Source organism: Vanellus vanellus (assembly GCF_965231255.1).
Source record: "Vanellus vanellus genome assembly, chromosome: 26".
Classification (NCBI taxonomy): domain Eukaryota; kingdom Metazoa; phylum Chordata; class Aves; order Charadriiformes; family Charadriidae; genus Vanellus; species Vanellus vanellus.
The window spans coordinates 3,679,883-3,700,204 of record NC_138931.1 but is presented as its reverse complement, the minus strand read 5'-3'; the positions used below and the strand labels follow the sequence as shown (position 1 = coordinate 3,700,204).

The 20,322-nt window shown below is 49.0% G+C and overlaps 1 protein-coding gene across 2 annotated transcripts in view; it reads right to left on the bottom strand.

Moving 5' to 3' along the window:
* Window positions 1–20,322, bottom strand: part of DPYSL2 (dihydropyrimidinase like 2) — a 57,202-nt gene that overhangs the window by 8,504 nt on the left and 28,376 nt on the right. For both annotated transcript variants that reach the window (XM_082495793.1, XM_082495792.1), the window contains exons 4-10: window positions 12,883–13,047; window positions 11,728–11,789; window positions 10,006–10,086; window positions 9,030–9,098; window positions 3,941–4,061; window positions 450–606; window positions 146–287 (exon numbers count right to left, since the gene is read on the bottom strand). In XM_082495793.1, coding sequence (XP_082351919.1) covers window positions 146–287; window positions 450–606; window positions 3,941–4,061; window positions 9,030–9,098; window positions 10,006–10,086; window positions 11,728–11,789; window positions 12,883–13,047 — 797 coding nt within the window. The remainder of the gene's footprint in view (window positions 1–145; window positions 288–449; window positions 607–3,940; window positions 4,062–9,029; window positions 9,099–10,005; window positions 10,087–11,727; window positions 11,790–12,882; window positions 13,048–20,322) is intronic.

The window sequence follows — 20,322 nt, the reverse complement described above, 5'->3', positions numbered from 1 at the left end:
GGTTCCCCACGATCTCTATAGGGGCAAAAACCTCAAGTGGAAGAACCGTAACAAGCGTCTGGGGGGGAGATAACAACGCACTGCTGCAGCTCTTTCCCCTCGGGATGTCTAGCTGTAGCCAAAGTCTATGACACATGTGACATACCACAGCCTTATCCCAGATGATGGACATCCTCTCTTCAGTCCCGTTGGTTCCTTCAGGGATCAGGGTAAAGTTGTCCTTCCCAACAGCTTTCTGAGCAGTGTTGAAGGTGCAGTGGGCACTGCCAGTAACTTGGAGGTCTCCACTGGAAAAGACAATGATAGGTATTGAAGATGTTTTATTGTCAGGGGATTACTCCTAAAGGTAGGACAGCCTTTTGCTCGCTGGCAACAACAGCTCTGGTTTTTACCACCCACTTATCTCATGACGGAGCACACGCTGTATGAACACAAAGAGCCCTACTCACCAGGACAGTAGCGAGTTGAGAAAATCCGGAGTGGTCGGGTCAGGACTCAGTGGCGGGGAAGTAACGAAAGCTGCCGCCTTAGCCCAATTCTTGCTCCAATAATGAGATCCGTCGGTACCCAAGCTGGCTGTGATGGGCTCTCCATACACCACAGTGCCTACGGGACAGGAATACAGGCAAATCCACTGTAAGCACCAAGCAACGTACACCTCCAGCCTGGCTTCCAGGCACAAAGCATCCTTCTGAAACGGGACGAGTTGGGTAAGTTATGCCAGCATCGCACGCTGCAGGGCTTCTGGGGACTTCCTCTTCAGTACGGGATCACAGAGACACAGCATTGGATTCAATTCACCGGACTGCACCACCAAATGATCAGACATCGTTAAACTCCTGGCCTGTTCAATGCTCCTCTGAAACTACGCGGTGTTACTAAGGCCCCGTTTTCCCAAGCAGGCTCTTAATTTTATATGCCTATCTCGAGATCTCTAAAGAAACACTGAGCATTCTCCAAAGTATCCAAACATCCACATATCGGAGTTAATAATAAAGATACTGTTACTGACAGCAGCAAAATGTGCACAATGCCCTTACACAATTGTGCTTGAAAGGGTTACTGTAAAGTTTCATGGGATTATATCCTGGGCCAATAACCTTATGAAAAAGGCTGAGGGGAACTGTAAAAGCGCGAGGAGATCCAGTCTGATCCAGACGGGATGTGGAAGAAAAAGAATGAAAAAATTAGTGCCTGCGATTGATAAATGCCTAGGTATTAAAGACCTAACAAGGCTGGGTTTATTGCAGCAGGCTCTGTGCGTAGATCAGATAAGAGAAAACTCCTGTCAGGAAAGTTTCAAGAAAGCCCATCACATCGGGGCTTCTGGTTCACAAACGCAGCTCGGGGAAACCAAGGTTACACGGTAAATCTGTGGCAGAACTCGGAAATTAAGTTGGATCTTCTGACTCTCTGTCCAGTGCACTAACCACCGTTGCATCCTTCCTCTTCATTAACATTTTTGGAACCACATGAAGGGACGGCGGATCCTTAAGGCCGCGATGCTTTGCAAGCTGGAATGCAGCAGTCACATCTGCCCGCCAAGCCGATAAAAGATGCTGCAACTTCAAAAGCGCTGCAGGCTGGTAACCCCACGGATCTGCTCACCAAACGCGGCCTTCCCGAAATCTCCGTGAAGCGCCTACCCATCTGGCTTCTGAGCCCAGACACTTCGTGTGTCCGCATCTGCCGGCAAAAGACGAGGGTAGTTAAAATACTAACCCTAAATACTTCAATGAGAAAAAGACTGGCAAAGGCAACCGCAGAAGTGGTCAGCAGGGTCCCACACGCCTGGGAAAGAGCGCGTTAGAAGGCTGCATCAACGGCCTTCGCGCGGCTTGCCGGACCACACTGAGACAGGAGGTGTAGGAACAGCCGCTGTCAGAGGGGATCCACCAGCAGAGGAAGAGGCCGTCTGACATCACTTGCCACAAATAGGGTTACAAAATCAAAACAAGGCAAAGCACACGCTGGCTATTAATGGGAGGCCTGTTGTGGGCCAATACATTGGGAGGATTGTTCTGCAGGGAGCAGTTTTGAGCTCCCCGATCTGCCAACGACAGAGTCTGCAGGGAATCTCCTCCATACAAATGCCACTGGGAACATCTGGCTTTAAATAACATTCGTTCTTTTCCATTTAGCAAATCAATTCTGTTTTGTTTTCGCCTTGGATTGTCTTCAGTTATGTTTCCTGTTGCTTGGGAGGGCAAGGCTAGTGTGTGTGGCCCTCCTGGGTTACCCAGTTGGGTAACTGCACAGCATTTAAATTGAATTATTTAAATAAAGGAACAGAGAATGGCGTGCCATTTATACCCCAGATTCTCCTTATAAGGAGAAAACGCAATCTGAATGAAAACTGTATCCCAGTTCACTCAGGAGGCTCAGTAAAGTGAGTTCCATGGACCATTCATCTGGGACAATCCCAGCACCTTTCACGGGCAGGGCAACATCCAGCCGAGTCAGGTTGTGTATTACGGCTTCTGCAGTATAAGCGTATGGTCCCTCATCCCAGTGCCCCTCTCTACCCGCCAGCTAGCGGCCACTGGGGACAGCGAGCGTAGCAAGACCGTGTTTTTGTTGATGCTCCACCGCTGTGATGTACATGTCTCCAGTATTTTACTTAGAAAAAGGAAGGGATGCTTCCCTGGCTTACAGGATTGAGTTGCACGATGACATCCAAGTTGTTTTCTGGGGTAATGCAACATGCAGCCACTGTTGCATGTCAACACACCTTCTTCGCATGTCAGCATGATCTCCACTAACGGAGCCAGGGCAGGAAGGTTTATCCCAAACAGCTTGTGCTGCTTCCACGCCACGAACAGAAAGAGATGCCTCGGGACTCAGTCCTCCTCACCAACTCTGAACTCATTTAACAGGAATCATGGGACCAAAATACTTCTGAGCCAATACACAAACACAAATCTGTTTGCTGCGGTAGGAAATTAGCTCTTTTCGCACCAAACACCCAGATGGAAAGTGATGTCATTTGTATATCCATTCGGGCTTATTTAGACTGCATAAAATTAAATCCAACCCTTCGGAGGAAAAAAGGGGGAAAATCATCCCTCGTGCTTACTCACCCACCCAGAGCCACTTTAAATAGACATGAAGGGTTTAGTCACAGAATAAAGCAGGGAGACAGGCACTCGCTGTGCTTTGTAACCCTTGCTCCTCGAGGGCACGACAGCGGGGTCAGGACTCAGGAGAAGCTACGGCATCACTCGGAGCAGCTCAGCTCCCTCACAGACCTCGGTTAAAGAGAGGAGACGCAAGGCAGCAACATCCACGGCAGGTCTGAGCCTTGCTTCTTGCTGCATCCTCAGGCAGAGTTATCAGAGGTGACTGCAATTCCCAGCCTAACCCAGACCACTGATCCCAAATCCTGCTCGGATGCCAGGCTGTGAGCTACAGTCCATGAGGAGTATCGATCCCACAAGCAAGGAGCAGAGTGGATAGCTGGAACCGGAGACTTCTTTGGCTACTCCAACTAAATCCAACAGGGCTCGTGAGTCAGAGACCTCCGTCAGGACTCCTGGAATCACTTCTGACCCCAGGAATCAGCTCAGCAGGAAGCACCAAGGAAAGACCACAGCAGCTGGAAGGAGGACACAGCTTGCCATCTCCAGGGGGATTCATTAAATGGAGGCGGCAGGAATTACCCTGCAATAACATGAAGGCACATGGCTCAACGTGGCAGGATGAGCGTGGCGAGAAAGGGGCTCTAGGCTGAACAGAAGAAACTACTCCTGGCGCCGATAGGAGCACTGAATACTTGTCTGTGGGAGATGCGACAGCAGCAGTTGCTTGGGACCTTTTAAAAAAGAGCCTGGACAATAACACTGGAAAAAAGAAACCTCTCCTGTAGGGATGAAGCTTCTGTTGGCAAAGAGTTGATCTGCATGAGCTAACAGGGTGCCTCCGTCCAAGGGAAATAACTTACCCTTTTTCCTGGCTTGAGCAATGACATCAGCTGCACTTTTGCTCATCACCTTGGTGATATAAAGGGGGCAGTTGGTTTGGTTGGCGATGGTTATTGCCCGGTTCACAGCCTCCGCCTCCACCTGAGAACCAAAGTCAGCAGCAGGTTAGCAGCATCCCCCCATGTCAGCATATCCCCTTCACCTTCAGCGAGCCACAGCCTCTGCCTTCACGGGAAAACTGGGTGTGGAGGGCTGAGATGACAGACTTTCCGCCTCTCCGATTCTGAGCCAGAAAGAAGTACAGTGTAACCACAATAATTAAAATGACATCAAGCTGTAGTCCCCTCTCATTACTACCTTTTCTCCCAGGCTGCTTCGGAGATTCTCTGCAAGCAGACTGAGCCCTAAAATAACACCTCAGGTGCTCAAGGTCAGAATGATTAAGCCCCTTCTTTAACCTAGACAAAAATAAGCAACTAAGTGTTGACTCAACAAAACCATTCATGTTCCAGCCCACGCGGAAGAGATGCTGCAGCCACATACTCTGGTAAGCCACGTTTGCAAACAAGTCTCCGAAATTGCACCCTCCACTACAGCATCTGGCTCGGGATCTGACAGAGTGTGAACCGCCCCATAAATCAACTACTTTTTCTTGCGTGTGTAGAGAGATAACCTCAGCAAGACTGAGGGTCACTCTATAACTACAGCCTTAGAATGAACATAATCACTCTGCAGGCTTTTACAGATCACACATCCTAATCAAAGAGGTCCAGATGACAGATTTAACAACAGGGTAATGCTCATGCTGCCTACTACCAGGGAGAACTGAGCCTGCAATACCACAGACGTTTTCCAAGCGCACGAACAGAGGAAACTGAAACCCAGAGCAGTCAGCCACCTGATCCCAAACGCAAGAGGCCACCAGCACCTCCCGTGGACTCCAGTGGGACTGACACATAGAAGGGGTTCATAGAATCGTCTAGGTTGGAAGGGACCTTTAAGATCATCAAGTCCGACCATTACAGAATCACAGAATCCCAGACTGGTCAGGGTCGGAAGGGCCCTCTGGAGCTCCCCCAGTGCCACCCCCCGCCAGAGCAGGGGCACCTCCAGCAGTGGCACAGGACACGTCCAGGCGGGTTTGGAATGGCTCCAGAGGGGGAGACTCCCCCCTCTCTCTGAGCAGGCTCTGCCAGTGCTCTGCCGCCCGCACAGGAAAGTTTTTTCCCCATGTTGAGAAGGAATTTGCCATGTTCCAGTTTGTGCCCGTTCCCCCTTGTCCTGTCACTGGGCACCATTGAAAAAAGACTGTTCTCATCTACCTGGCACCCTCCCTTAATTAATCCAGCCATGCTCAGCACTTCTGAAAATCTGCTCTACAGCATAAACTGCCATCAGTCCCAGAACCAGAACGCGTTGACTGCTGGCTCCTAGCACCGTGCTTCATCCACTGGAAGAAGCATCTGAAACTAAGGACCCATCGGTTTAGGGAACGGTGTATTCACCACATGGATATCCGAGTGCCCAGAGCAGCTCTGCTCGCACTGACAGAGCCACCACCCCAACCCTGCTCTGCTGCAGCGGGACCGCTCAAGAAAAACCACACGACGACAGCCGGCAGTTTTTGAAAGAAAGCCATCGCCCCAGCGCCAGCAGCTTGGGCTCTGGTGCCAAAAGGGTTAAAGCCCTAACCTGTCAACCATCACCAACCCTCCCCAGGCAGCCTGATGGACACAAGGGGACATTTCCTGGCCCAGCTGCCCCAGGCAAATGGAAAAGGCTGCAAGGAAGGGTGTTTATTCCAGGACGTTTGACTGGAGTACGCCACAGCTAGCAGCACTCGCAGGGAAGAGGGAGGCTGAACGGAAGAGCCAAGAAAAGCATACTCGTCCCTCCTGAGAGACAAGGAGAGAACTCGGATGAGCCAATACTTCCAGGCAATGGCATCAGTTTGCAAACTGCCTGCGCGCAGCTCTGCCCCTGCGGCACCGGACGTCACGTTTTCACTCTGTGCCTTAGTTTCCCCACTTGCAAAGCAGGGATGAAACACCACGCATCTCTGGACTTTTGACCGACTGCTAAACAGGAGGAGAATGTCTTCTGCACAGAAGAGAACACGGCTGCTGAATTCATGCCTTGTGCCCAGATGCTATGGTGACAGGCACATAACAATAACCCAACGACTAGCCCAAAGGGGAATGTTTGCAATTACCAGTATGCATTAGAAGCCCTAGCACAGCAGTTCTCTTGGAAAAAAAAAAAGACAGACATTTCCTGGAGTGCTTGGACTGCTTGTGCTTTCAGCGTTTTTGTGGCTAAAATCAAAACAAAAAATGATGGATCGCTCCGAAAAGTCATCACAGAATGATCTGAGCTATGAGGGGGAGAGTTTTTCCAGAAAGTGATGGGCGATGCTGACTTGGGATGGTGATGTCTTAATTAAGGCTCCCTTTGCCGGCTGGAACAACATGCTGAATACCGTCACCTTGGCCCAACTCAGGTTACTGAGGTGAGCAAGCTAAGCCCATGAGTCAGCAGCGAAACTTAAGCCTTAATTCATGCCTTCTACTCAATTTGGGAGTTCAGATGTGTATGCTCCAAGACAGACACAGATGCGCGTGGCCAGACCCTGAGTGCTTCACTCTGACCTACGTCTCACTGAACTGAGCGGGAGTTTTGACTTAACAAATATTTCAGACTTGTTCAACAACTCCTGCTAGTTTGCTGTAGACGGAGGTCTGAATTAAGCAGCTCTTGGGTAAGATGACAACCAACATGAAGTCCTTAGAATCACAGAATGGTTTAGGTTGGAAGGGACCTTGAAGATCATCAAGTTCCAAGCCCCCTGCCTTAGGGCAGGCTCACTCCGGACGGGGCAGCGCGAAAAGCCAATTCTAGCGTTAACAGCACCCCAGCGGGATACCAAGAAACATCCGCTCCTGCTGAAGTCAACAGGAATTACGGATCTGCTGCCACCCTCGGAATCAGGCCTTTGTCATCAGCCAGCTTAAAGGGAGCTGTATGTTTTTAAAAACACGAAGTTACTCCCGCGTTGGAGAAAAGGAGGGGAGGGAACCAGATGACATCGTTTCCTGCTCTGTTTCCTATGACTTTCACGGAGGAGAATTTTGGCCCGAGCGTTTCCACTCCGAGCAGCCAGCACAGCTGATTCCAGCTGCACAGAGGCTGCCCAGTGACACCGGGAAGAGGCTTTACTGACCCTCATTGGAGGCAGCCACGTGTCCTCAGGCAGCCCTCCTTGCTATCCTGAGAAAGAACACATTTCTGCAAAGTGCAGGAGACAGACGGAACAAACCAAGCAAGCCAGGGAGCCACACGGTTCACACTTTAAAGCTCCTGCTGCTCCCGCTCCACTAAGGATGAGCTTTGAAGCAGCCAGACAAAACTTGGCTAGTTTGACGGCCAGATCCCTTAAGGTAAGGAGCAGCCTTCCTTTGAAGTCAACAGAAGTTTAGGGGTGCTCGGCAGATGAGCCCCAAGCGTCACGTCAGCATCTGTTCCCACTCTTCTGATTCAAGCCGAAAAATATGTAAAAAAAGTAAAGAAAATGCAGGAGTGGGTGGGTGGGTGGAAGGCTCAGTGCAAGTGTTTGCTCACAACTTTCAGGAAGCAAAAAGTCCCAGCTCCTGGAGCTAAACACTAACTCTGTGAGCATTCACATACTGCCCAAGTCAAGCAGTTTTTCTTCCCCTTCTGCATGAATCAACTGAACGATTTATATTCCTACTGAAATGTCTCTGGACGCTGCTTGTCTGAAGCAAGGGGAGGAAACAGAGAGGGAGCATGAGGGGCACGTGTGGATGATCTCACACACCCAGCGTCCAGCTGCCACATCTGGCAGTCAGCAAAGCCCCAAAATCTTGGAGGAACAAAAAGAAGTGCTTGTACGCAACGGACGGACTTCACAAACCCAGAACACCATGGCGAGATGTCTAGCTTAGAGATACTGAAGGACTGGAAATGAAGAATGCAACCTGAAAAGCAAAGTTTTAAGGTTCTTTCTTACTCTTGAGATTTATTTAGAGGGAGTGAGAGAGACTGGGGTGCCTGACCCTAGAGAAATCAACGGGGAAGTATGAAGGTTAATGATATTAAAGCGCTGGGCTGGGATCTGAGAATTAGCTCCTCTCTCTGGTACATACTTCCTGTGCCTTCAGCAAACCACTTCGTCCCTTGGGGTAAAAAATCCACCACCGGTCAAACGTTCATCAAATATTTTGGTAATGGAAGCTATGCACGTGCCTAAGACAGAATGTCAGGATTTGGGTATATATTAAAAATTTCTGCTTATTCAGAGGAAGTCTTGATAAATCAAGGACCGAGAGAGGGGCACAAGAAATGGGATCTAGAAAAGTCAGTGGCAGAATCCTGCCTACATAAACCCAAACTCTGAACTCTTTACTCAAGCAAAACTTGACTGAGAAACTACAAGAACTCCAGGGTCTAGCCCCGCAAAGACCAACACCATCAGAACATGCAATTCTTCAGGGACTCCATCGTAAAGTGTTCCTGTGCAGCAGCTGAATCGAGGACTTGGTGATTCAAGTAGACTGTGCACCACCTGTGCTTCAGGTTCAACATTTTCTACACCTCCTAATGCGAGATTCCAATTTGGGCTATCAAAGGGCTGAACTGGAGGTGTGCTAAGTACCAAAAGCTCCCTGTGTCTTCAGTGCTCATCACAGGCTCTGTGGTTCAAACAGATCTCACCTCACTTTAGACAGCTCATGAGTGGGCAGAGCCTTTACGGATCATCTCCGATAATCAACAGAAAGAGATGAGCTTTTCCTGAGGGTGAATCAAATCTTAGGCTGGATGAGTTACTCCCTGGAGATGTCCCCTTCTCCAGTACAGGAGAAGGCCCCTCAATTCCTCATAAGTACCCGTAGCAGTTAGTCTCTAGAAGGGACTAGTTACTAGTTAGTCCCTAGAAGTGTCTTAGCCTCTTCCCTTACCCCACGCAGCAATAACGTTTACAGCCAGCATGAAATTGTGCTTCCAGACACTTCCACCCCAATATGAAGCACTCGATAGCAATGCAGAAAAGTTATAAGCTTGGGAGTAAATGCAAAGTGGTGAAATCCTCACCTCTTCAGGTCTGCTCAACACATGTCCTTCAGGGCCTGTGATCCCCAGTTCCAGGATCCTTTGCTGCTCCTAAAGCAGAGAGAAAAAAGAGCAGGAAAAAGAGTTAAAGCCCCACATATTTTTTGCTTGCAGCAAACACAGCTGTTCGAAAGAGGTGTAAGTAAGATCCCAGGCATCTGTGCTAACTAATAATCACATGAGGCTTTACATAAGGGCCTTACAACCAGAGTCGTGTCCAACTTCCCTTGCTGAGAATAACCAGAGCTCACAAACCCCTTGCTGATTTGTTCACAGGAGGTCAGGGAAACCTTTTATTTTTGATTTGCTTCACACTGGGTTCATTGCCCCTCAACTTCCACTACTCATTTGCCTCTATAAAATAATCTCCAAGATGTGGCAAAACAGTATCTCATGAGAAAAATCATCCTGCGACTGCAGCTGGCTGGGCTCAGAGACTCAGGTGGGTCCTTCCCCGGTCAGACAATGCGGAAATCCTCCGCAACACCACGGTCTGCGTGCTTGAGACACAATGTATAAAATGAGCTGGAGAAAGGATTAAATCCAAATACATTATTAACATTTCTGCTTTGCTGCTGTTTCAAGGGTGAATGTATTCCAAACATCAGCATCCCAGGTACTGCACAGAGTTATTTGCCTTCCCACTCCCCTGGTCTGAGTTACCGCAGAACATCTTATTGTACACAGCGACGGTCACACCCAGACACAGTCTTTCACTTATGGGGAAAAAGGCAGAGATGGCCGATATCCACCACAAACCGAAAGCTGCCATGAAAACCTGCTTTATCAGTGACAACGAAGGGGATGAGGTTCGATGCACAGCTCTGCTGGCATCCTTGACGCTGCTATGCCATGCTCTGGAAAGTCTTGGTGATTTTCTGTTTGCAAAGAAGGATTCAGAATTTAAATCCCTCCCAGCATTTTGAAGTTAACAATCCACAGAACAAACACAACATACCTCCGCAATGATGTCACCATTCTCAGCATGCACTTGAGCTGTCGCACCGATATCCCGGATTACACTCAGGACCTCATATATCTGGAAGACAGAAAACATACGGTACAATATACCCCAAATGTACACTCAGGTACACATCTATTATATAGTATACGGTCCAGACTCGCTCAGTACACAGAATTTTGCAGAATGGAGAAGAGGAAGAGAAGCATTAAGAAATATAAGATGTGGTTTGCTGGATAGATATGATCCATTTTCCTGCCTACAAGTAAATTTCCCAATTTGTATGGTCAGATGCTACCGATGTGGCAAAGGAGCACTATTCAAAAGCCAGGTTTGGGTGTATTTACCACTTTGGAGAAACAAACAGCAACTGCACAGCCCTACATCTGGAGTGATTTTAAGAAGCTCACAGTACCTGTTTTATGCCTTCATTTACTGGTGCCTGGCATGAAAAAAACCCTTACATTTGACTTTCACAGAGAACCTGCACCCAGCCCTCTCACTGCCTGGGACAGGAACAGTGTGATTTCCCACTCCAGCAACCAGTTTGAGAGGGTTCAGGTTGAGTAACCCACAACTGACGCCGGCTCCATCACTGGTCACTCATTAAAACGCTTACCAGAGACATTAGAGCCAACTATCATACGCCACTGCCTCCCACACCGTTCCAGATGGCTCCCAGGCGTTCCTCTCTTCCCACCACATTTAGAAACAAAAACTGCCCATCTCAACAATTAAACGTACCCAAACGTACCCACTAGAGTAGCAAACAGGAGGGCAATTCCTTTTCATGCCCCAGCGATTCTAACGCGAAAGCCAGAAACCCACTTCTGGACCGGGATCAGTTTCAGCTTCTGAACAGGCGGAATAGTTATGCCGAAGCTCCCACTGCCCTGCCCTGTGCCCAGGCACAAAGCAGCAATTTATAAAACTGCCACTGCTTCCACACCAAAGCAGCTGGCACAGAACCTTAAATCGCTCGAAATGAGGGTTTTGCCACTGCTTTCCCCAGCCAAGCCTTTCAGGGTTTGTTGTTCCTTGTGGGTTTTTTATTATTTAAAAAAAAAAAAAAAAAAAATATCTTCAAACCAGAGCTCTGGGTAGTGTTGCAAATCTTAGGGACTGTTACTCATACGAAGACTGTAACCAAAAGAGAATGTCAGATCCGAGTGTATTGAAATTAAACCTTTATAAGAAACTAATGCATAACATGCAGTGACAAAAGCAGGTGAATATTACGCCTTCAAGAAGGACAGGGAACTGCTGGAGAGGGTCCAGCAAAGGGCTACGGAGATGATGAGGGCACTGGAGCATCTCTCTGATGAGGAAAGGCTGAGGGCCGTGGGGCTGTTCAGTCTGGAGAAGAGAAGGCTGAGGGGGGATCTTACCAATATAAATCCTTCAAGGGAGGGTGTCAGGGGGTGGGAGCAGTCTTTTTCCAGTGGTGCCCAGTGACAGGACAAGAGGGAACGGGCACAAACGTGACTGTAGGAAGTTCCATCTCAACCTGAGGAGGGACTTCTCTCCCGTGCGGGCGGCAGAGCACTGGCACAGCTGCCCAGAGAGGGGGGGAGTCTCCCCCTCTGGAGCCATCCCAAACCCGCCTGGAGGTGTCCTGTGCCACTGCTGGAGGTGCCCCTGCTCTGGCGGGGGGTGGCACTGGGGGAGCTCCAGAGGGCCCTTCCAACCCTGACCAGTCTGGGATTCCGGGATTCTTACCTGAGAGTCAGTTAGCTGAAAGCGATCTTTGAAAGCCATATAAACCAAGAAGGAGTTCACACCTGGTAGAAAGAGAGCACAGGAATTATCTCTGACACACAAACTGCAGGCACAGACAAAGCGAGGAAACACACTGTTCCTCGTAGAGAGATATTGTCCCCATCAATCCCCCCCCCCAAGCAAGCAGTAACAATGGGTAGACAAATAAATTACTTTAATGCGTACAGACATGTGCGTGCACACAGGCACACGCACTCTCGAGCCGTCACAGGGTAAAGACAGCGTCTCCGCAGCCATGTGGCATCTATTAACACAACTGATGAGAACGGAGGAGCCCGCGCTCCAGCCGTGGGGACAGCTAAACCCTTAGGCTTCCACTTAACATGGAAATAAGAATAATTCTGTGGATTCAGCACTGTAGGAGGTTGAGTAAGAAAATAAGCAAAACGCGTCGCGCACAAAAGCAGAGACCGAGCCTGGCTGCCCAATTCCACGCTCCCTCCGGCGAGAGCCATGGGAAACCTGCATCCGCAAGCGTGCCCTCCTCCACCGCGTTCGTGCTGACTGAGACACGGAGCGCTCCTACGTCGGCTTTCCTTCTCCTGCCTTCCGAACCAGGAAAAGCTCTTACACCCAGCACGTGTGGGAAAGCACTCATTAGGAGGTAAAAGGCTGGTTTTTTTAAACGACAAACAGGATGGAAAGTTACTCTAGCCAAAGGATGAAACGTCACAGAAATTAAAGAGGGGAAAAAACTACGAGGCCATTTTATGCAGCTCTTCTCCACTTTTAGCAAGCAGTGCTGGATTGTTCCTTCCGGGCCCGATTTGTCCCTTGTTTACAACAGTTCAATGGCCGAACCCATCACCTACCTACACTGACAAAAATCAAAGGACCTTCACTGAGCAAAGGTGCTCCTCTGCATGGCAGCAGCAAGAGATTCACCTCTTCAAACTCAATGCCCCTCTACAACAGTGACCGTCCCAACCTCCAGAAGAAGCCAGAATGGACCAAGTTAACATCAGGGCCCAGAACAGCTTCATTGAGTTGTATGAGTATACAATTTCACAAGAGCCAGTCCTAAAAACCAGGGAAGCCAGTCCTAAAAAGTGAAGAGGGGAAAGACTTCTTCGAGCTTTCAGCAACTGAACTTACCGTGATCTTTAACCAGAGCTTCCATCTCCTCCTGGACACCTTTATGCCACTCGGTGATATCCACGTGCAGAGAGTAGTCGCAGCAGGATTTGCTGTCTGCCCATTCTCGCCACTGGTCGAAGGCCGTCAGCAAACTGGTCCCGGGCTCAGGAACCACATGATCAACTGGGAAAGACAACAGAAGCATTGGTAAACGCCTGTTGCAATAGCTTGCCTGGATGTCCAAGAGAGAAAGCATGCTTTGCAGAGCCTGCTGCAAAAACAAGACATCCCCTTCCCCTTAAAGTATTTGAAAGAACTGGTTTCTAAAGCATCTGAGAATGCAGCCAGGAAGCTGATTACAGAGCCAAAGCTGAAGGAAACAGCTCAATTACTACAGCCTGCTGCAGTAGGGTTTTTTTTGTAATTTTGAAATTCCTAGGGCAGCAAACACAAACCACTCCAGAGAGCTCTACGAACACCGCTTCTATTTGGTGACAAATAAACAATGACACAGGCAAGATCCCCTGTGAGCATCAGTCAGCAGCTTTCAGCACTCGGCACCTCATGTTCGAGCAGTGACTTTGTGCCTCTGAACGTGCTAGAAAAGGCACCCGAAGAGCGCAAAGACACATTACTGTTGGCACGCACGCAGTGACAACCAAGGACTCCACGCACGGATCAGCGTTGCTTTGTGCCACACATCCCCAAATCAGAGCACTTTCCAGAGACGGCGTACAAGTGAGGACTGGAAGAAGCAGGACCACCAGTCTGTCGTGGCTGGAGAGACACCTCCTGACAGCGAGATGGTCCTGCTTGCCTCTGGCATCTGCTCAATTGGATCCTCCTTCTGGCCCAACACATCAGGTCCAGCCGCAACTGGGTTCACTGGCAGCTACAGGACGCTCCACCCACGCTACAGATGCAGAGCGGCCTCAAAGGGTAACAAAAGACATTTGGATCTGAAGGTTTAGTGTTACTCCCGGTGATGTGAGCAGCATTCATGGGATGTCCAAGATCTTCACTGGACACAGTGAAATCGAAAAAGCAAGCCAGCTTCTCAGAAACTGCACCGCTGCTGAGAGAGCAGGAAAAGCCAGCGGGACTGCAGGGGTCACAAACTGGGCAAGGCACCATTAGGGGGGAGGAGAGAGCCCTGGCTTGATTTTACAACAAATCACACACACAAAAAAAGGAAAAAAAAAAAGAAAAAAAAAGTTGTTTCAATTATCAGCAGAGAACTTCAAGCAATTTATTTTTAACTTTACTGGTGAGTATCTGGGCTGCCATCAGCTCCGCAGTTAGCTCTAAATCACAACCGGGCTAAGAGACAAAGAGACAAAGTCCTTGGGCCCTACAAAGCTTTGCTTCTCCCCCACGCAGACAGGTCAGCCTCCATTTACTGGTTTTGCACTGCCTTAAGAACTGGATTTACACCAGGAGCTCTCGACGGGCGGCAGAAGCAGTGCTGCCCTCCTGAACGACCCAGGAGCTTCAGCCACCCGGTTCATAAGGACGTCTCCGCTGTCCGAGATGTGCAAAGACTGTAGAAAGCCGAGAGAACTACCCAAAAACAAAGCTCTGCCCACCCTCTTTCCCTTCTGCAAAGGCAGCTACGTGACAGCTAGCAGAACGGCAGGGAAAATGTTTGTGCTTTTCCAAAAGGCTGTGTTTGCCCCGGAAGCACTGTGGTAGCCTGCACAGGGAAGGATGCGCTGCACGGTTCTTGGTTGACCCATGGGCAGCACAGCTGTGGCTTTGATCAGCGGTGGTTGGTGGCCGTCGCCTGAGCAGATAGCAGTGTCCTGCCCATTAGAGAAATCTCTGCTATGAGTGAAAGCTCTGAAATTTGCCTGGTGGCTGGCATCAGATCAAGGATGTGCTTTTCACCACCCTGGGGAAACGCAACCCACATTTAACCAGCCGATAAAACTGTCCCGTTTTAAAGAAAAAAAAAGAAAAAAAAAAAAAATCCAATTTCTCTTCCATGAGCTCCTCCTCCCCAGTGGTCAGAAACCTTCCACTAATTTCCAGACGGAATTGTTTCTTGGACAGTACGTAGCCCCTTGTCACACTGCCAAAGTTAATCTTTAGCTTAAGTAGTATGAACAACAAGGAGAAAAATAACATTCTCTCTGCGTTACCAATGGGATACAAAGAAAACCCAAGTTTTCACAAACGGCCAGTGCCTTGACACGAGAGCTCTCTTCCTCAGCCCACTAGACTAACTAAAAAGCCAAAAAAGCCTATTTAATCTCTAACACACCACAGTACTAAACCCATCTCTGCTGAGACAAGAGGTGCCCTAAGCGGTCCGTCAATCCTGAGATGATACACGGCTTATGGGCATGAGGAAATTCTGCCCGGAGGCACCAAGGGGTTAACACAGCGGAGTTTTCACAGCCCAGCAGGGAGCCCCCAGGAATGACTCTGGTGTCTAGGGTCAGAGCTTTATCACCACCTTATTTCATGCGCTGCCCAACTATGACTAATGGGAGTGTGTGGAGGAGTTGGGAGAGGGGGTAAAGGAGCTCTATCAGATCTTTGACAAAGTCAGACCACAGCTGGTTGCAATAAGGATAAGGGATGGAGGTGGTGGTGCATATGTGCATGAAAGCCGGCTCTGGGGATTAGGGATATCTCATATAGAAGCTGCGCTGCCGACACATCTCATAGCAGCTCCCTTGGGCTCCCCGATAGCCAAATCACCCATCATCCCCACCACGACAGAACACGGTGTTTCCACAGCAGCTCTCTGCCAGGCAAACCTTACTGATCAACAACTTTGTTATAGTCACGTGGAAGAAGTCAGCAAGAAGACGGCCTGAATGTGCAAGGTTAGCCAATAGCCTCCAAAAACCTGGGATTTAACTAGTCCACAGTGACTTGGCGAATCACAGAATCCCAGACTGGTGGGGGTGGGAAGGGCCCTCTGGAGCTCCCCCAGTGCCACCCCCCGCCAGAGCAGGGGCACCTCCAGCAGTGGCACAGGACACCTCCAGGCGGGTTTGGGATGGCTCCAGAGGGGGAGACTCCCCCCCTCTCTGGGCAGCTGTGCCAGTGCTCTGCCGCCCGCACAGGAGAGAAGTCCCTCCTCAGGTTGAGATGGAACTTCCTACAGTCACGTTTGTGCCTGTTCCCTCTTGTCCTGTCACTGGGCACCACTGGAAAAAGACTGCTCCCATCCCCCGGCACCCTCCCTTTAAGGATTGATAAGCATTAATAAGATCCCCCTCGATCTTCTCTTCTCCAGACTGAAAAGCCCCACGTCCCTCAGCCTTTCCTCATCAGAGAGATGCTCCAGTGCCCTCCCTATCTCCGTAGTCCTTTGCTGGACCCTCTCCAGCAATTCCCTGTCCTTCTTGACCCGGGGAGCCCCGAACTGGACACAGCGCTCCAGATGTGGCTTCCCCGCGGCAGAGCAGAGGGGGAGAATGACCTCCCTCGACCTGCTGGCCACGCTCTTCTTGATGCCCTCCAGGATGCCATTGGCCTTCTTGGCCACCAGGGCACATTGCTGGCTCATGGGCGTCCTGTTGGCCCTCAGGACTCCCAGGTCCCTTTCCACAGAGCTGCTCTCCAGCAGGTCAGCCCCCGACCTGTGCTGATGCATGGGGTTATTCCTCCTCAGATGCAGCACCCTACCCTTCCCTTTGTTGAACGTCATGAGGTTCCTCTCCACTCAACTCTCCAGCCTGTCCAGGTCACTCTGTACGGTGGCACAGCCTTCCACGTGTCAGCCATCCCTCCCAGTTTTGTGTCATCGGCAAACAAGGAGCCGAAGGAGCCAAAGAAACAGTGTGGTAGAGCATACCATGGGCTGCCTGACACAGCCCATCCCGGGGCAGGTAGGAAGCTGCGCTGCCGCAGGTGAGGCAGCGGGAGCAGTAGATGCACCAGGTCGAGACACGTGCGCTAGTCTCCAGGTAATTCAGACACAAATGCAACTGTCTCATCAATTTTACCATCCCTTGTTACAACGGAAGGGGCCAACCACACTGCACAATCATGGCCTACATCGCTACATGCTAAGGCTTATGAAAGGGTTGGGGTTTTTTGGAGGTTTTTGTTGTTATTGTTTTTTTTTTTAAGTAAAAACATAATAGCTAGAGCCCAAACATGTAAGAATGAGCCTAGATCCTTTAAATAAGTGTCAAGATTGATTCTTTGCCTGCTGTTAGAAGAACGGAGTATTGCAGCTGCTTTGCCTATTGGTACGGACAGGAATCGCCCACACGCAGCTCAGAGGAAGTTCTCCATCCAACCCTCAGGCAGAGCTCAAGAGCTCAGAGTAAAACAAAAAGCTTTTTCTTTAAGGCCTCTGTGCTTCCGAGCGGTACAAAGCAGCTGATGAAAGCTCCATCCACCGCGTTCCCACAGCCCTAGGTTCCCCAAGATGACCCTTGGGTACGATCCGCCACAGGACCACGGACCCAAGGCCTTCCGCCCCAGCCGTGGAGATTACCCTGGAGGCTTCCCATGCGAAAAGCAGTGTGCTGTCCTGACCCCACTGAACGGCTCCTCTCCAGGGAACCCGACAGCTTACTGCCCCATCTTTCATTCCTTCATCTCGGAAACCAGGAATGTTCAATTCCTGCAGCCGCTGGAGTGGCCTCACGTCTGCAGGACGCGCTCAAGCCAAGCTGTGGCAACAAGACTGTTGTCACCCCTTTATTCTTTAGGCCACTACAGCCTTGATCTCTCGGTGCTTCCAAGCCCAGATGTTTTCTTCCTGTTGTTGATTATTGCTGTACAAATGATGTCAGCTGCTGAGGTCTGAAAAGGAAGTTGCCAGCTCAATTTAAGCTCAAAGCTTGCTCCAAAAACAGAAACAAAAGGAAGAAAAAAAAAAAAAAAGAAAAAAAAAGAGAAAAGGAAAAGATCATTTAAGTATCACTTCATCAGTACTGAACCTTCAAAGGAGGAATTAAATAGCTTGCGGTTCTTCCAGTGGCTCCCTGAATCAGAGTGAATTTCAGACCTAATCCTAATATTTCTCTGTATTTAACATACACTCTCAGCAAGTTAAATGGCAAAGCCAAGGTTAGGATTACAGTGGTTTCTCAGCTATGAACAGAAAATGTTCTGTAGATTTGTCTTTTAACCTTCTGAGATGCAGAATCCAAAATGGCAACAGCCTGTGGCTTAGAAGCAAGCAAGCTGCTTTCCATCAGCAAAGTAACCGCTTTTTAAAAAAAAAACACAAACCAACATTAAAAAAGGATTTTGTATTTTACAAATCATCTGATTTTTCCCTTGGTAAAATTCTGACGAGATTCTAAAATTACTGGATAGGCTGTTTATCTTTTTCCCAGACTAACCGAGTGTTCACCTCCCTTCGGAAGGCAGTGGGATTTGAGCACCTGCGTACCCACATGCCGCGATCGTTCCAGCCGCAATCACTAAGACTCTTAATTACCTCCCCGATGTGCCTGGTTTTGCTCTCCCGTCATTACATACAGTTTCACATTGCTTACAAGGTGCATCTGCTTTTATTTCTGCCTATTTCAGCTCCCACCCACTCATCGTCCATGGCTGGTTTTCCCCCTGTCTCGCTCGTGATCCTTCTTCGCTCCTCCTTGGACAGATTAATCGGCTCAAGATTAAAGGCAGACAATAAGCTGAAGTGAGACAACACCACTAACCACTGTCAGCTTATCTGTGCGGCGTTAATACACCAGAGCTGGCGTCCAGCCGCACTGAGATGTTACGCGCCCCGTGAGCTGAAATGGTTGAATGCTGCGGGGGAGAGACAAACACCAGTGCATCAGGCGCTCGGCGTTAAATGAAAGGGGAAGGCAAAAACTCAGAGGAATTGATTTAAAGGGAACTTTCCAAGTATGGGGGAGGATAAAGTAGTATCATTTTAACTTAAGTATGAAAAAGAAAACCTAAAGTAGGGTAGGAGAAGTGACGGCATCAGTTTATAAAGCACAAGCATTTACTAACCACATCGCTGGTCAGCGCGCATATTAAGTAAGAGCTGGCGTTAAGCGTACCTTCGTTCTTCATTCGGCTGCTGCATCTTCTCGCTCACTTTAAAACCATACCGACCCACTAGCACGCTCAGCACGCTTAAAATGGTGCCGATCTCAGCTTTAAACAGTGGCTTGAGAAAGGGCTGCATCACATCTTGGCATCCCCTTACCAACGCGGTAGGCTGTGGCTTTCTGGTCCTTTCTGAGGCAGGGGGATCTCTGCAGCGCTCGCTCCGGCCCTGAACAAGTGCCCGCTCTGAGAAGGGATTTCTCACGCCGTTCTGCACGGGCACGAGGGATCACACGCCAAAGACTGGGGAACACAACCAACAGCCTGCAGGATGCTTTGAGACTGAAGCCAGAAAAAATCCCATATAATCTCTCTCTGGCACTTTGAAGCTCCCCCCCTACCCCCCCAAAAAACCAAAACAAAACAAAAAAAAAAGGCAGTTTAAGAGCCATGCCTTTATATTTTTGACCCCTCGCTAAGCTCAAGAGAAATTACTGCTTCGGTGGGAGAGCTGAATTCAGCGATCAGCCTTGCCTTGAAAACAGAACTTCACTTTTTGGATGGATGTCCTCATGGGTGGGGATTAATGGGGTTTATAGCTTCCTGCTATTGTGGCATGTTCCATTTTTTTCTTTTTTGCATCCTGCCTCATTTGAGCAGGCCTTGGCTTGCTAACAACCCCTTCCTGGAGTTTCTATTAATAGCCCCCGGCTCCAGCTTTCCCCTGTAAAGGTTTTTTTTCAGCTGGTTTAATTATGTGTCATCTAAAGCGCACATGAAATTTTTCTCAGTCTTCCGCTAATGAACACCACTACCAGGAAAGAGAAAAACTATCTGATACGGACAATATAAACGTGAATTAGGGTCAGATGTGACAAAAATTGTGTATGTAATAAAACCATGTACGCAGGGTTCCAGTTGCTATTATAAACTGCAGTTTTACACATTATTTCCTGCTCCTACGAGCATTAAATGTGCCTATTGTTTAAGAGGAGTTTATAAGGTGAAAATCCTTAACATTTAAGCCTAACTGTTAGCAGGCAGATTTCCCCAACCCAAAACTTTAAATAGCAGCTTGATCACTATAAACACATCTGCCTTTTTAATACTACTTAATCTTCAGAGCAACTGCATGTGATGAAATCTGGTGAATTTATTGAGTTGTACTTTCTGTCACAAGCCATTTTATTGAGAGGTTGTAATTAAATTCAGCCCTGGTAATTGCACAGCTTCCTACTTAGAAGTCTGGAGTTGTTGCTGGTCTATGGCTGCACTATTATCCTCCTGGCACTGGTGTGAACTGGGAGTAATGCTACGAAAGTGAGTGGAATAAAATCAATACATGTGAACCGAAAGTCAGGCCCTCGTCTGACCCAAGAAGCTTCCCTGAAGATTATCCCATAATCACAGACCTTATTTCATCCAGAGACTTCAAACTCTCAGCTGGTGAAATACCACAATCCCTTCTACTAT